This window comes from Haliotis rufescens, unplaced genomic scaffold, assembly GCF_023055435.1.
Source record: "Haliotis rufescens isolate VD_foot unplaced genomic scaffold, xgHalRufe1.0.p SCAF_94, whole genome shotgun sequence".
In the NCBI taxonomy this organism is placed as follows: domain Eukaryota; kingdom Metazoa; phylum Mollusca; class Gastropoda; order Lepetellida; family Haliotidae; genus Haliotis; species Haliotis rufescens.
Window position 1 is genome coordinate 895,557 of NW_025964388.1, and position 16,955 is coordinate 912,511.

General features: G+C 41.9%; 1 protein-coding gene across 2 annotated transcripts; it reads left to right on the plus strand.

Moving 5' to 3' along the window:
• The first annotated feature begins 262 nt into the window (after positions 1–262).
• LOC124137665 (caspase-3-like) lies at positions 263–14,945 on the plus strand. Of its 2 annotated transcripts, none has more exons than XM_048391657.1 (9): positions 263–448; positions 3,293–3,455; positions 5,476–5,836; positions 6,308–6,360; positions 6,706–6,873; positions 8,606–8,843; positions 10,474–10,662; positions 12,804–12,913; positions 13,542–14,945. In XM_048391657.1, the coding sequence occupies exons 2-9, from the start codon at positions 3,324–3,326 to the stop codon at positions 13,662–13,664; spliced, it is 1,374 nt and encodes a 457-aa protein (XP_048247614.1). In that variant the 5' UTR covers positions 263–448; positions 3,293–3,323; the 3' UTR covers positions 13,665–14,945. The 2 variants fall into 2 exon arrangements, with proteins under 2 accessions (XP_048247614.1, XP_048247615.1); XM_048391658.1 differs by having other exon boundaries at positions 263–442; positions 3,292–3,455.
• Positions 14,946–16,955: the final 2,010 nt, after the last annotated feature.

Genomic DNA, 16,955 nt, shown 5'->3' on the forward strand with positions numbered 1-16,955 from the left:
CGTATTTTCGCACATAACATTTATCGAGGGGTGGGGGGTGGGTGGGGGGGGGGGTGGGGGGAGTCTTCTTGCAGGCTACGGAAAGGGGCGAGTGGTGACGAATGAGTCCAGCAAAGTAAACCGGTTGTGACGTCAAGTTAGAGTCGGACAAGCTCCACCCCTGCACCAATCGATGGCCAAGATCAGCTTAGAGGGAAGGAGATATCGCTGTGAGGAGCTTCCAATGGGACACGCTTTCAGTCTAAAATTAGTAACAGGGGGATTTCCCATGCATATCGAAACCAGGAAATTGTCGTCGACATATCTTTGCTCTCGCAACTGCGTTTTATAATGTTTCATGATAATCCGAAGATACAGGTGTCAATATAAACAATCCCTTAGCCTGTCAACACCGTGGCAACTGTAGAGAGGACGGATACAGATTTGATTTTTATACTGAAACGAACAGGTAACACGAACCAAGGGCTCGTGGGCAAGTCCCGCGGATCTGTAGTTGAATGGATCACAATTCGCTGATGTGTGTTTTCTTGCTTTCCGAAAACAATGATCGATTAGATATTGACCATGGTTATTACTACACTGACTTTTGCACCATGATTTTCAAACTCCATAGTCAGATTACAAATTACAGAATACCGTGGAAGTTGTATTTATGTTTATGTTTAACCTTGTTCTGGGTTATTTACCTTAAATTGAAGACACACCTTGTTTTTGTGTTGTATTGTTGAGAGTTAGTATTTATTAGCCATGTATTAGCAACCAGTGGAGGCCAGATAGTAACAGCAGAGCAGTATGAAGCAATGATTTCATAGCTAGGGTTGTAAATTGAAGTCATGTTTTTTCAGGTGTTTATGGAGTGTATTTTTAACAATGTGTATATTCCTAATGTAGCAGGGCGTGGAGTCATCCCACAGATGACATCCTTACCTTGTCAGCTTGCTGATGGGGTTAACATCTTTGGTCATGTGGACAAGGTGTCCGACCTCTGATCAGAAGGTCCGTGGTTTCGAAATCCAATCACGGGACTCTGAAATTTTATGGCCGCTACATTGGCGCCAAACGTGGGGCTGAGCACGTTCATATTAAATTTGAGCAAAATAAGCATTAGTACCCTACTATGCAGCCCGGGACGTGCCTTCTGTTGACGGGGGAGTATGTAGCAGGGCGTGGAGTCATCACTCAGATGACATCCTTACCTTGTCAGCTTGCTGATGGGTCTAACCTCTTTGGTAATGTTGACAAGGTGTCCGATCTCTGATCAGAATGTCTGTGGTTTCGAATCCCATCACGGGACTCGGAGATTTTATGGCCGCTACACCTACAGTGACTGTGTTTACTGAGCTTTGGTTGATGGCATCACTTCCCTTCCACTTCATTTTTGTACATGTGTATGTGTGACCCTGTGGGGATTCTCTGGTAGCAGATAATTGTCTCCCCATGGGTATGTGGCAAGGATAGGTTCTATGTACCCCATGATTGTCTCCCTGTGGGGATTCCAGGCCAGAATAAAGTTCTCCAGTACCCCATGGTGGCCTCCTTGTGGGGATTCCAGGCCAGAATACAGTTCTCCAGTACCCCATGATTGTCTCCCTGTGGGGATTCCATGCCAGAATACAGTTCTCCAGTACCCCATGTTTGTCTCCCTGTGGGGATTCCAGGCCAGAATACTGTTCTCCAGTACCCCATGTTTGTCTCCCTGTGGGGATTCCAGGCCAGAATGCTGTTCTCCAGTATCCCATGTTTGTCTCCCTGTGGGGATTCCAGGCCAGAATACAGTTCTCCAGTATCCCATGTTTGTCTCCCTGTGGGGATTCCAGGCCAGAATGCTGTTCTCCAGTACCCCACGTTTGTCTCCCTGTGGGGATTCCAGGCCAGAATACTGTTCTCCAGTACCCCATGATTGTCTCCCTGTGGGGATTCCAGGCCACAGTTCTCCAGTACCCCATGTTTGTCTCCCTGTGGGGATTCCAGGCCAGAATACAGTTCTCCAGTACCCCATGTTTGTCTCCCTGTGGGGATTCCAGGCCAGAATACTGTTCTCCAGTACCCCATGTTTGTCTCCCTGTGGGGATTCCAGGCCAGAATGCTGTTCTCCAGTATCCCATGTTTGTCTCCCTGTGGGGATTCCAGGCCAGAATACAGTTCTCCAGTACCCCATGTTTGTCTCCCTGTGGGGATTCCAGGCCAGAATACTGTTCTCCAGTACCCCATGATTGTCTCCCTGTGGGGATTCCAGGCCACAGTTCTCCAGTATCCCATGTTTGTCTCCCTGTTAGGATTCGAGGCCAGAATAGATCCCCAATTCTCCATGCTTGTTTCTCTGTTACCATGGTTACTCTTCCAGGCAAAATAGATCCCCAAGTTGATCTCATGCTTGTCTCAACAAACCTAATGCTTTAAATACTTCTCCAATCATATAACACTCATGAGCGAGATCAATTCTATGCTAAGATACGAGCATGAAGGAGGTGACATCATTTCCAACACTAGGATATGTTGGCGATGTGGTCCAGGGTATTTATCATAATGGAATGGAAATATACCGGTAATACTCTGGATAATAAAGGATGGCCACAAATGATATTTCTTATGCCATCAACCATTTGCATCCCTTGCCTAAACATGATTATTGATAGACTTGCTGAAGACAATATATATCTTAACTGTGCAGAGCTCCAGATGAGCTGCGTATCTGCGTAAAATACGCATCAGAAATGCAGAAATACGCAGTAAAATAAAATCGAACATTACAGATACGCTACAAAAATAAAACTTGTGCGTATCATCAAAATATTGTGAAGTAACCCTGCGTATTCGTTTAGCAAATCAGCAACTAATTTTGAAATTATAAACGGGCATTCTGTCAACCTTGCCAAACTCCATGATGACAGTAAAATCATGATCATTTGCCATCACACTTTCTTGTGGAAGTATCGTGGTATTTTTGCGTCCTATAAAGCTCTCGAACCCACACGACACCAGTTTGCAGGGACTAGATGAAAAGTGTTTTTAAATATTTATTTTAAATACCAACATGTGTAAAAACTAGTGGTAACAGAAATTTGAATACCCAGATAGAATTACTGATACCCAATGATTTTAAAATGCATGGGTAATAAACAACACTACCTCTTGTTGCTGATGTGATTGCTTTTTGTTGTCGAACTTTTTGTGAACTACAAATCAACTATGAATACATTAATCTTGACTGTTTACCGCAAAAATTAGTGATAAAAGTAATAAAAATAGTTTTTCCAATAAATCACATTTTAAGATGACAATTTCTTTTCAGGATATGGGTCAGCTGTGACTGCTGTTGAACAATGGAAGAAGTTCAGAGAGAGGCTCTGAGACGGAGCCGAGTCTTCCTGGTGACCAATCTAATGCCCAACACTCTGTGGGACCACCTGGTTGAAAAAGGTGTCTTCACAGACATGATGTTGGAATATATCAAGGTTCGTTTCACACTCCGTCGCAGTGGTGACTCAGCATAACACCACTGCCACAGGCTAATTTGCATATCACGTGACCAGACTTTTCTCTTGTTTGTAAACAAACGCGCTTTTTCAGAAATCAGTATAGAACGGACTAATGCAAGTATTTGGGGGCGCTTTACATATTGTTTTGCATAACTATATAGACATGCTACTACAACTGCGACAGTGAGTTGCATGACAATATATATTTATGCATCAAAGTGACCATGTCGCTACCTCTCCGTTGGGCTTCGATGACAGCACGTGGAGCCGTACAACCAATGTAAACATAGGATAACTACGCAAAAACAAGTAGATTTTTACGTATTTGCATACTTTCTCAATGAAAGTTAACCATTCTTTGACATTTGTTTATGAAAATGTGTAGACTTGTCAAACATGAAACGGATGAAAAGCATATGCAATATCTTGAATGGACTGTGAAAGATGTGACGAATCGTCACATGGCGCTGGCCTGTGGCAGAGGTACTATGCTAGCTGGCTGCCGGCCGCATGGAACTCTGGCGCTGGCCTGTGGCAGAGGTACTATGCTAGCTGGCTGCCGGCCGCATGGAACTCTGGGTAGGAGAGTGGGTTCGTTTGTGGGGAGGATTTTGAGAAGGGTAGCCATGACAGATTTTTGATTATCTCTCCCTGATGAGACAGTGACATAATTTTGAATTTTAAAATGCTAGGTTACCATGGTTACAGTTTTTGTCGTATCAAGCGCCCTGCTCCATAAGCAGCCAACTGACCCACTTGTGGATCAACCTGTTTGAAATAAAATATATTGCCAGGCTGCCATCAGGACCCTCAGACTTTAGAAGCTGCATGGTGTATTGTATTTTGACCTGGAATCCCCAAAGAATCACACAGTTTAGAAATCTGAAATCTGATTGACTCCAAAGACTCGGGGGACACGGGGGCCCAGTCGTCTAAGGCGCCGCGATTCGCTGTGCAGAGTTGCGTCCCTTGGCATGCCAGAAACCTATGATTGTGGGTTCGGATCCCAGTTCGCCCCGATTATATTTCTAGGTTTGTCAGCACCATACCCGTGCTCGTAGGTTTCACCGAAGTGGTAAACGTCTGAGACCTGCATCACTTCAGGCTTACCTCCCACATTAAGCTGGCACGCCGCGATATGACTGGAATACTGTTAAAAGCGGCGTTAAACCCAACTCACTCACTCACTCCAAGGACCCATGCATCTTTCATTTAGATCGTGCAGACAAGATTTGTTCAGAGTTCACCTGAAGCGGTGAATAGGTAGACAGTTAGAATATCAGTGCAAAAGGTGAGGTGAGGTGCAGTGGGGTTTAACGTCGCATTCAAGATTATGGCACTTATATAGAGATGTGCATGCATGTGTGTGTGGCTGTTTGTTCTTGTCCATACTAATGCTGATTTTATAGTGCTAGCTGCTGTTTAACATGACTACCCTACTCAGACACAATATACAGACTCCGCGCCGACTAGTCCTTGTCTTAGCCCTATAATGCCGAGTGCCAGGTAAGGTTAAAACAAGTGCCATCTTTAAACGTCAATTGATATGACGCAGCCCAGGATCCAACACCCGACCTTCCGCTCTCCAGGTGGATGCTCTAATCCCTGAAAATGATAGGGGGCACGGGTTGCCCAGTCGTCTAAGGCGCCACTATTCGCTGTGCAGAGTTGCGTCCCATGGGCACGCCAGACACCTCTGATTGTGGGTTCGAATCCCAGTTCTCCCCGATTATGTTTCTGGGTTTGTCAGCACCATACCCGTTCTTGTGGGTTTCGCCTGAGACCTGCATCACTTCCGGCTTTCCTCCCACATTAAGCTGACACGCCATGATATAACTGGAATACTGTTAAGAGCAGCATTAAACCCACTCACTCACTCACTCACTCACTGAAAATGGTAGGCATCGTTTAGGATCAAAACATCTGACTGTTATGCAATGGGAGCTCTAACAACTACTGACGGAGTTATTACCCTTCTTGTCTTTGTTCTGTTTAGTGCAAAACCCCCAGAAGTGAGCAGGTCCGAACTCTCCTGTCGGACTTGAACCGCCGACACCGAGGGGCATACAGTGCTTTCCTGGAATGTTTGGAGGAAACGGGTCACGAACACTGTGCCCAACACATACGCGGCCATGAAATGAAATATCGTGTTGAGAAAGGGCTCGCTCCGGTAATGCAGGAGACGAGCTCAAACACCAGCAGTGAGCAGGCGCCTTCTGGGATGATTGTCGGTCAGACGGCCCAAGTGGTGACAACTTCGCCTCATACGCAGCCCGTTGATGACGATGAAGATGTGGAGATGCTATTACAGGACAATCCTCAGTCGTCCACATCTCAATCAAGCTCAAGTGAACCTCGTAAGAAGATTCTATTTAGCCTATTTATTTGTTCAAAGGTGCTAGAACCTAAATAAGAAGAGAATTTTAATACTGATTTTACTTATCTCATCCTACTGAGGTTTTTTTCTTTAAAAAAACAAAATCCCTAAACCAGTCATTAATATGAAAAAAGGTCTAGGGTATATTTTTGAATAAAACAACATGAGAAATGGTATTTTGTGTTTTGTATTCATCTGTATGATATTAGTTATCGATAGTATATTGGGACATCAAAGTTAATTATTGGTATTTCACCTGGTCATCGATGTTCTGCAATCATGGACAATTGTGATGCATTGATAGTTTGATCAATTGTTATACCCTTACCTGTGCTTACCTGTATTTACCTGTGCTTACCTGTATTTACCTGTATTTCCCTATACGTACCTGTATTTACCTGTATTTACCTGTACGTACCTGTACATACATTCATGCTTATCTTTGCTTCAGCATCCATACCTCTGCATGGCTACACCTACCACAGGCGTTATACCACTGATGAAGTGAGTGAAAAAAAATTCTTGAGCTTGATTATCAGGAATTTTCCCTTCATTTATCTGTTTTAGACATATTTTATTGACATTAAAGGGTCAAATGGATATGGCAAAGTTTGTCCAAGTTACGATGCCCTTTCCATAAACATTTATGCAGACAGCAGACAATCGTGTAATTATTAAACATTAAAATATATAAATTGCATACAAAGCACAATACTTCTGGGGCAAAAAGTAAGATTTATAATTTATAAAATGCATAGAATATTGTAGCGATGAATGCTGTATAGTATTCATATGGTGAGAGGTTGTAACTGGTAAAATACCAACTGTTTGTTGATTTCTTTCATTCAGGTTTACAACATGGACAGCACTCCACGTGGTCATGTGTTCATCATCAACAACTGCAAGTTTGACTACTTGGCTGAAAGAACAGGAACACACAGAGATGCACAAAACGTGAAAACTATGTTTGAGGAACTAGGATTTGAAGTCAACATTTTACATGATTTAACAGCTGAGGTAGGTGACGGTGACGACGAGTGTCATTACGAACTGACTTTCACTTTGTTTGAACTGTCACATCTTCCTGAGTCAAGGGAGTTAACTGACTTTAAAAGTCCAGTTTCCACCCTTGCCGAACTAGGCTGGAATTCCTGGGCTCGATCGTAGCGCCACCAGTGGCTATTACAAGTTATGTCCCCTCTAAGCCTCTCCTATGGACCAATCAGATTCCACCTCTTGTATCACTTGCGTTTGCTTCAAACATAATGGCAGCACCCAGTCAGGACCATCTGATCGATAATCAAACGGGTCTTACATCGCGAAATGCATCAAATCACGTGAGCACCTTGATTAAAAACTGCTTAAAAATCTGCTGACAACAAGTTGGCAGTGTACATGCTTTGCAAATCCTGCAATCGACCGAAATCTGCATAACAGTTTACGAACAGGATTTTTGATTTCGGTGCACGATTTTGATTGGACTATGCATAGACTTGTTAGTCCAGCCAAAATGTAACTCCATAATACCAGCCTAGTTCAGCAAGGGTGGAAACTGGACTTGTATAGTCAGTTTACACTCTTGCCTCGGGAAGATGGGATTGTCACTGAGCGCAGACTGAACCCTGTGAACCAATATGTTTGTGAAAGCAATAATTCCTTTAAAATGAAATACTATATAAACATATGTATTTGGGCTGGGACAAGTCCAAATTTACTACCTGGGTACCCCCCCCCGCCGTCCTCAGTCAAATTTCATGTATCCCGCTGAGAAATCAATCGGAAAACATAAGTCAGTCAACTCAGCAGGAGAGGTTGGAGGTCATTTAAGATGAAGCGTGAGCTGGAGAGAATCAGGGGAGGTAACCTAGACCGGGTTGATAATTGCTGGATACATTTTTTGAAGGGTCCTTAAAAAGGTTATTTAACATGGGTTTATGATAGTGATAGATCCAGATGGGGGTACCAGGCGGTCCGGACCTCCCTCTTTTGAAAACCAAATGTATGTTGTAGGCAGTAAATTTGACTTAGGGGGACTTTGATATTTTGGACCCCTCCCTTTTAAAAATGCTGGATCCGCCCATGGGTAATATTTGTGTCATACTGATGATCTCATCAACTACATACCATATTACCCAGTAAGACAAGAGTCAACCAGCACTTGGGTAGTTGGACATAAGGGGTCTAGTGCTTATTACCTTGAGAGCAATATATGATAATTGATAAATATACTATAAGTTGTAACAGGATCACAGGAGGTACTTGGGGTTTTATGGGCCCCACGTTAGGTTTTATACCACGACGCATAAAACATCATGTACCCATCACGATCCTGCTCAAAAGAATTTAATTTATTGACATGACATTGTAAAATAATTCAAAATTGATAGAAAAAAGCTGTTCAAATTGAGCTGAGGTTACCTTGTGCTATGTCACGTGACTTTCATTGACGTAAAAAAAGTGTGCAGCTTTTTGCTCAAAAGTGGTTTATAAGGGATTTATTCTGCTTCTCAAAAGTCCATGTGCAGCTTGACTTGCTTGTGGTGATATGAGAAGTTTTTTCCCGCTGATGTATTTATAATTCCCCTCCAAGGCGAGATACACAGTATTTTATCAAGATCAATCAGATCCCATCATTCCGACAAGGGGGTATGATAAAATAATTATACCATGACAGCCCCAAACAACGTTTATTCTGAAGATAATAAATATATTATCTGATTTCTGTAAATGCAGTGCTGTTGTCTTTCAGATGATGAGGATCAGGCTGAGAGAATTTGCGAGGAAATGTCCCTGGAACCAAGTTGATTCTTGTGTGGTGGTGATTCTGACTCACGGCAGTGACGCCCAGCGGATGTATGGCACCGATGGGAACTTTGACAATTACAACTTCATCACTAATAGAGATCTTTTTGACATATATGGTAGCAGCAACTGCCCTGGCCTACAAGGGAAACCGAAGTTCTTTCTGATACAAGCTTGCCGGGGATGTGAGTAGGATTTCTTATACATCTCTTGTGGCACTAGGTAAGGACAATTATTAAGGTATATTCCTGAGGCAAGGGAGATAACTGACTTTAAAAGTCCAGTTTCCACCCTTGCAGAACTAGGCTGGAATTATGGAATTACATTTTGTCTGGACTAACCTGTTAATGCATTATCCAATCAAAATCGAGTAATGAAATCGACATCTTGTTTGTAAAGTGCCATTCAGATTGCGGTTGATTGAAGGATTTGCAAAGTAATCGCTCGTCCGATACCAGAACTATTCACTCTTTCATAAAATTGGTTTTACACGGGAACGAGTTTAGTATTTTATTTATTACTGGCCATTTATAACGTTTTGAGAATTTATACTGTTGAGTGTGAATAGGCTGACACCTACATGATCCACGGCATAATCTAATTGAGTTTTAACAGAATAATACTTCTAACATGTCAATAGTTGAAACATATGAATTTAATACCATACAACGGTCCACCTTTAGAATGCAGGCGTCCGTTCCACAAAATTATCGTAGCGCTAAGTTTATCGCAACTCACATACTTTAACTTAGACTAACGACTGTCGTTGCGGTACATTACGATCGCCTTGTGGAACGGGGCCTTGCACCTCAAAGCTTACAATCATGTCACAATACCCGATGACGTAATTTGTGGAATTTTGTTGCAAGATCCATAGGTGAAACACTGCCATGTGACGTCAGCCTAGCAACAAGGTTGCTGGGGACATCCAATGTGCATAAGCTCCTCTCAGTGATCTATCAACTCCACACACAATGTCGATGAAAAAGCCAAGGGATGTTGAGAGCTTTCAATATTTGTTCGTGAAACTTGTTCCAAGAGTACATAAGCATGCCTTTAGGAATTACACAATGTGTAATACAGCTGTATGTTTATTAAACGGGTTATCTCTTCAGGAGCAAGTAATAACTTCAACTTAGCATCAACAGATATTTTCCAAATCTGTTCATGTTTTTCATCATGAGATTTTATGAAGTAAGACCCTGTATAATTACAGTATAGATTTTGATTAGCAATCAGATTGTCTTCACTTGTGCCGCCATTTGTTTGAAGGGAATGCAAGTGGTATCAGCATGATCAGAGGTGCAGTCTGATTGGTCAATAGAAGGGACAGAGAAGGGACATGACTCGTAATAGCCTCTGGTGGCACTACACGAGCCCAGAAATTCCAGCCTTGTTTGCCAAGTGTGGAAACTGACTTAAGAGTCAGTTGTCTCCCTTGCCTCAGGAAGATGCTATTAGGGACAGGTTAAGTCCCTGGTCAAAAGTTCAGTGTGCACTGATTTCAATCTCAGCCCCCTCGGGAGTATACAACTATGCCTTGATGCTATATTTTGTTTCTTTATAAGTCTAACTCTATATTTGCAACAACGCTTTTAATATTTTGGTAGCCTGTGTTTTGTTTATGGTTGGGAGGCTACAGCTGTCTTCACATTCATACAGACAAGTGATCGCACATGTCACTCCGTGGACATGCTCAAATGTGTATTGACTGGAAGAAATGTTGCGAACTACAAATCTTGTGTTTGAATACAACAACTCATTTAATAAATGGTAATCATTCTGGTATATCTGAAAGTTGCCTATTTCTCCCAGCGGAAGAAGACTTGGGCTGTGTTAGTCTCTCCCCCACAAGGCATTCTATACAGGAAACCACTGAAACAGATATCATGGCTGAACAGGGCGATGCCTTCGCGGAAACCGATCGACCAGATGGACGTAGCCTGGGCTTGCTGTCTCTCCCGTCCTTCTCCGACATGATCATTGCTCATTCCAGCGTAGCAGGTAACTCACAAGTTTTAAACTTGTATTTCAGGCTTTATAAATAGTGGGGCGGTCGGGTAGCCTAGTGGTTAAAGCGTTCGCTCGTCACGCCGAAGACCCGGGTTCGATTCCCGACATGGGTACAATGTGTGAAGCCCATTTCTGGTGTCCCCCGCCGTGATATTGCTGGAATATTGCTAAAAGCGGCGTAAAACCAAACTCACTCACTCACTCACTTTATAAATAGTGTATGTTATTAAACGAAAAGAAAATTTTAAGTAATAGTTTTTGTCTCGGGTCAGACATAAGTCACAGCTGCGGATCTCATTCAGTTGATTTGCTAATATGGACATTGTGGAGATTTTGACATGGTCCCTGTAAGGTCTAACATGTCTAAGAGTTGATAGGCAGATCCAGAGGTAGGGTCCATGGGGTCCAGACCCCCCACCCCCTACCCCACCCACCCCCCCTCCTTCCCAACCCCCTTTCGAAAACAATTTTTTTGTATGTTTGTATGGTAGGCAGTAAAATTTTCTGAGAGAGCATTTTGATGTTTTAATTGGACCCCTCCCTTTTAAAATTGCTGTATCTGCACTCTGATGGTGTCTATTGTTGCTCATAAAACCCTGGGGTGGTGAGGTAGCCTAGTGGTTAAAGCGTTCACTCATCAAGCCGAAGACCCGGGTTTCATTCCCCACATGGGTAAAATGTGTGAAGCCATTTCTGGTGTCCCTCGCCGTGATATTGCTGGAATATTGCTAAAAGTGGCATAAACCTTACTCACTCACACTTAAAACCCCATGGTGTATCTGGTCCAGATTATTTATGTCACCATATAGCTGGAATATTGTTGATTCCAAAAGCAACAAAATTCAAGTCAACATAGTCTCACAACAAAATCATTATAATTTGGTTGAGAAATGTTCTTCTATACAGATATGAAGTAACCTGTCAAAAAAGTCAAAGAAGTAGCTGTTGAATCACTAATAGTGTTTCATAAACTATACTACATTTCTCGCTCCTGGGGTGGTCGGGTAGCCTAGTGGTTAAGCGTTCGCTCGTCACACCGAAGACCCGGGTTCGATTCCCGACATGGGTACAATGTGTGAAGCTTATGTCTGGTGTCCCCCACCGTGATATTGCTGGAATATTGCTAAAGCGGCGTAAAACCATACTCACTCACTCACGCTCGCTGCTGGCGGTGTTAGCATGACTAAGGACAAGCTAAAGGACAAAATGGCTACTGAAAACCTCATCTAGATACGTATTTGTACCCAGTTCTATATATCATGGTGACATCTTGATAAGTATTGGATGTCTACATCTGCCAATTACAGAGAATATAAGTCTAGCTACAGATCGGATGCCATTTTGTATTAATAGCGTGTCCTAGCAACAGGTTGAAACGGTTGAAATCGTGACTGATGGACTGTACAGGTGAGGTGAAATTGGGTTTAACGTCGTGTCCAAGATTATTGCACTTATATTGCGACATGCAAGTCGGTGGCTGCTTGCACTAGTCCGGACTGTACCGATTTCATAGTGCTAGCACACTGAGATACCATGCTGCAGTTTTACATGAATACCCCACTCAGACAAAGTATACAGACTCCGAACGGATCAGTTCCTTGTTTTAGCCCCTTAATGCCGAGCGCCAGACAGGGTAACAACAAATAGCATCTTTTAACAGCTTTTGGTATGACGCAGCCGGGAATCGAAACCCGGACCTTCGCTCTCCGGGCGGACGCTAGACCACGTCTGGACCATAAAGGCATGTTTTATCCAGGGTTGTTGTAAGTGGGATGATAGACAGATTATCTTTGTTGCAGGGTTCGTATCATACCGGACCTTAAGGCATGTTTCAACCAGGGTTGCTGTAAGTGGGATGATAGACAGACTATCTTTTTTTGCAGGGTTCGTATCGTACCGAGCCATAAGGCATGTTTCATCCAGGGTTGTTGTAAGTGGGATGATAGACAGACTATCTTTGTTGCAGGGTTCGTATCATACCGGACCTTAAGGCATGTTTCATCCAGGGTTGCTGTAAGTGGGATGATAGACAGATTATCTTTGTTGCAGGGTTCGTATCATACCGGACCTTAAGGCATGTTTCAACCAGGGTTGCTGTAAGTGGGATGATAGACAGATTATCTTTGTTGCAGGGTTCGTATCGTACAGGAATACAGAGCACGGGAGCTATTTCATAAGTTCGGTGGTGGAGGTGTTCAGGAACTTTGCAGACAAGTGTGATATTAACGACATGCTCACAAAGGTAGGATCAGGATCACTGCTAATATTCGATTCTGGATTCGAGACTTCTCCTTGAATACGAAACTGCCCACTAATACTTTGGGAATGACTTTACGGCAGCCATCTTGTTTTGCTTTAGGCTGGCAGTGAGTGACAACACGTATGAGAGCAGGTAGTGTGTTGTGTTTGCTGATGAATACAAATGTGTATGTGAAGAACCTGTGTCTGCCTATTAAAACAATCACTTTGTAAGATCTGGGGGAGAGATCAGAGTAACGAACACAGAGGAGAAGGTTTAATGTGTAGTATAAATAGAATTATCGTTGTGATAAACCGACTGTGACTATCTGATAAATATGCAAATGACATTACCCAGGGTGGTTAGGCTCGCTGACTTGGTTGATGCATGTCATGGATCCGGATTGCATGGATCGATGCTCATGATGTCAATCACTGGATTTTCTGGTCCAGACTCGATTATTTACAGACCGCCGTCATATAGCTGGAATATTGCTGAATGCGGCGTTAAACAACAAACAAACAAACAACTACTACTACTACTACTATTACTACTACCACTACTACTACTACTACCACTACTACTGCTACTACTACTATTAAGATGATGATGATGATGACGATCTGTCCAGGTTAACAGGAAGATCGCTGAGAACTTCCAGACGGAGGACGGCAAGAAGATGATGCCAGCCTCCACAAACCAGCTGCTCAAGAAGTGGTTCCTCAATCCCCAGATCCGACAGGCGCCGCGATAAGAGTGTCTGGTTGAAAGATGTTCTTAAGGATTTGTGTGAAGAGAAAGAGAGAAAATATGAGATGTGTTTGGTCAGAACTATTGATTGATTATCAAATCCCTGAAAATAATTTGTAATTAAGACTGCTTTGAGGGGTTTTGTGTCAAATCATGCTAATAAGATATGTAAATCAATAGATTCATATGAGAATTCACACGTTTCTAGGGTAACATGGTCACATAATAACACATACATAACTAATAGGGCTGGGACGGGTAACTCTGGTACTCGGATGGGGTGGGTACTGAGTAGGACCCGGGTACCCACAGGACTACCCAGACCAAAGGTTAGTCACGTGATATAGTGTTAAATGGCAAAAATTGTCCGCATTTCTTTCTGATTTTATAAATTTGAATAGAGATAAAAGGTTATGCAAGACCAGATCGTTTTATACGAGTATCTGAAGACATTTTGCCAGGGCTATGGTCAAAATATTCCCAATCGGACAATTGTACCTATCTCTTGACACCAACAGCGGGTACCCGGGTAGGGTTGGGTAATAGGGGGGTAGGTACCCTGGTAGTAAATTTAGACTCATCCCAGCCCTAATAATTAGCCTATCAGATGCAAGCACAGATAATGTATAGGAGAAAAAGTATGTCAAAAACTGAAATTTAGCTGTCAGTGCTAACAGGATGTTTTAGTGTTCCAATAGATCAATACCATGCTGGGTCGCCGACGGTAAAGACATGAGCAAATATTTGTACAGTACAAACATTAGAACAAGGAAATATTTTGTTTACAGATTTTATAATCAATGTGCCACAAGTCAAGAAACCAAGAAAATATGAGATTTGATGAAACTCTCGTTTTTATCAATTTAGAATTTAGGATGGGTTGATCAACAAAAAAACAAAAACGAAATTGGTCCTTCCATGTGAAGTGAGCTGCAGTACCTCGTGGCTTTATATGTTTGTCAGTGTTTTGATTTTTATACTTTATCTATTAAAACCACCTTTTAATTTTTAGAGGTTTTGGAAAATGTTTGAACATGAACAAGTCTTTGAGTTTCAGTGATTCATTGATTGAGGTAGAGACACTTGCTTTAGACCTTTAAGAACTGAGGCAGGACTTATATGTGTCAAAAAGACAAAAGATCACTTTTATGGTCAGTAAGTGTTTTTAAATGTTTAACAATTATACCGTATTCCACGTAATAAGCGCCCTGCTCTAATAAGCGCCCACGGCGATATTTGCTAATATATTGGCGAGTGAACAATCCCAGTTAGCACCCCTTCCGATTGATCAATGTACACAAGACGGATAATACACACTTGTGTGTTATATGCACCCTTAATTATGTGCAATTAAATTCTAGAACGATATATTTGTCGTATATAAACATTTCAGGCTGTCAGCATAAACGATTGAAATTTATCTTTCAACTCTGTTTTTTTTCACCAAAATAATATTCTTATAAGAGCCCCCTATTTCTAAGCCCTGGGCGCTTATTATGTCGCATACGGTAAGTGTTTTACCCAAGTTGATTTTGGCAAAGACAGTACAAATATGTTTACAAGATATAGATTTCATAACAAGAAGTTAAAAGAAATCTTCCCTTTTCACCTTTTTTAGCCATACTACATGTATTTCTTGTAAAAAAACTTGCCAGTGATAGAAAGAAGAAAATCGGATGTCTTTCATAAGAATCAGTTTTCTGCTGCTGCAGAGTAATGGCCCTAATCCTTTTTGTTTTGGGTCTAAGTGATTAGTGTGTGCTTGTACTTCAGATGAGGATTCATCAAACACCAAGAAAACTACAGGCCAGACATTTTGTAAACTATGTTCACAAATCTACCAACTCCCAAAAATGCTAGCCTTGCAGAACTACTGTTAGATAAGCATGCATCTCCAACCTTCCTCGTCAACCAACTACACGAACACATTCATCTAAAGTAAAAAAACTCTGACTGACACTGAGCTAACTTTTCATCTACTCATAAAAAACACATGCAAAAGCAGCTTTGATATTCGGTAATCTCATCTCAAAACTTTCCAGATGCAGTTAATGCTATTGTTATCAACTTTTCATAATTTCATGGTGCAAAACTTTCCAGATCTACATGAGCGCCATATTTCCATAATGTTCCAAGGTGAAGGGTGAGTCTGTTGAGTTTAATATCACAGCAGCAATCATGAAAGAGATAGATATGGATTCATGTTCAGCGCATCCTCCTGTGGCAAGGGAGTTAACTGACTGTAAAAGTCCTAGTTCGGGAAGGGTGAAAACTGTATGAATTAAGAACCACAACAGGACTAAAATGACTAGATTTATTTGTCTGAAGTAGGTAAAAGATGCAGACCAGGTACTATGCACAGCACAAAAGTAACACAATAAAAAAGTGTATACTTGAACGACTTAAATTCAAATTAGCTCAGTTATAAAATTAGCTCAGAGAAAATATTAGAGAAACTCACCCGAGTGTCTTTTCATATCAAATATATCAACACGAGTTGATAAAAGTGGAAAAATCACGAGGCTTGCCGAGGATTTTTGCCACTTTTATCAACGAGTGTTGATATATTTGATATCAAAAGACACTCAGGTGAGATTTTATTTATTATCCAACATCATTCTTCCAACTTTTTCAATTTGTAGACAGTAATTAGCAGTGTCTTCAGTGTAAAAAGTACTGCTAACAGCTTCAGTAGCAGAGCCATTAGTGATGTCATTTGATTGTGATGTCATGGTCACCAGTGATGTCACAATGGTCTGCAAAGCATTGTGATGTAATTTCATTGCAGCAATATCTACAGTGTAGATATCGCTTGATCTAATCCAAGCGATATCTCCTGTGGGGGCCAGTTTTGGATGATAAATTAAGTTGCTAGTAGAGTGTAACTTGTACCTCGCCCAAAACCCACCGGGACATACAACTAGAATATACTGAACAGAAAAGGCGGCGGATGGGAGGGGAATAAAAACAAATGTGTTCGAGTAGTATTTAGCTAGCCAATGACACCGAAAGGCGGGAATTTAAACCATGCCCCCAGGGATTGGTGGGAATAGAATATTAGGTCTCGTCAGCCCGAGACGCGAACATTGAAACGGGTATTATGGGTAGAAACTTGACCTGGAAAAGGCCTAGCAGACCTGAAAATTTTATAAACAAAGATATACCCCAAGCATAACCTAGCAGGCTGAAAACTATTTAACAAATGAAAAATGCGAACGCCTGTAGAAAAACAAGAAAGCCTCACATGGACAGGTGAAATAAACAGACTATAAACAAACGGTATGTGGCAAAACAA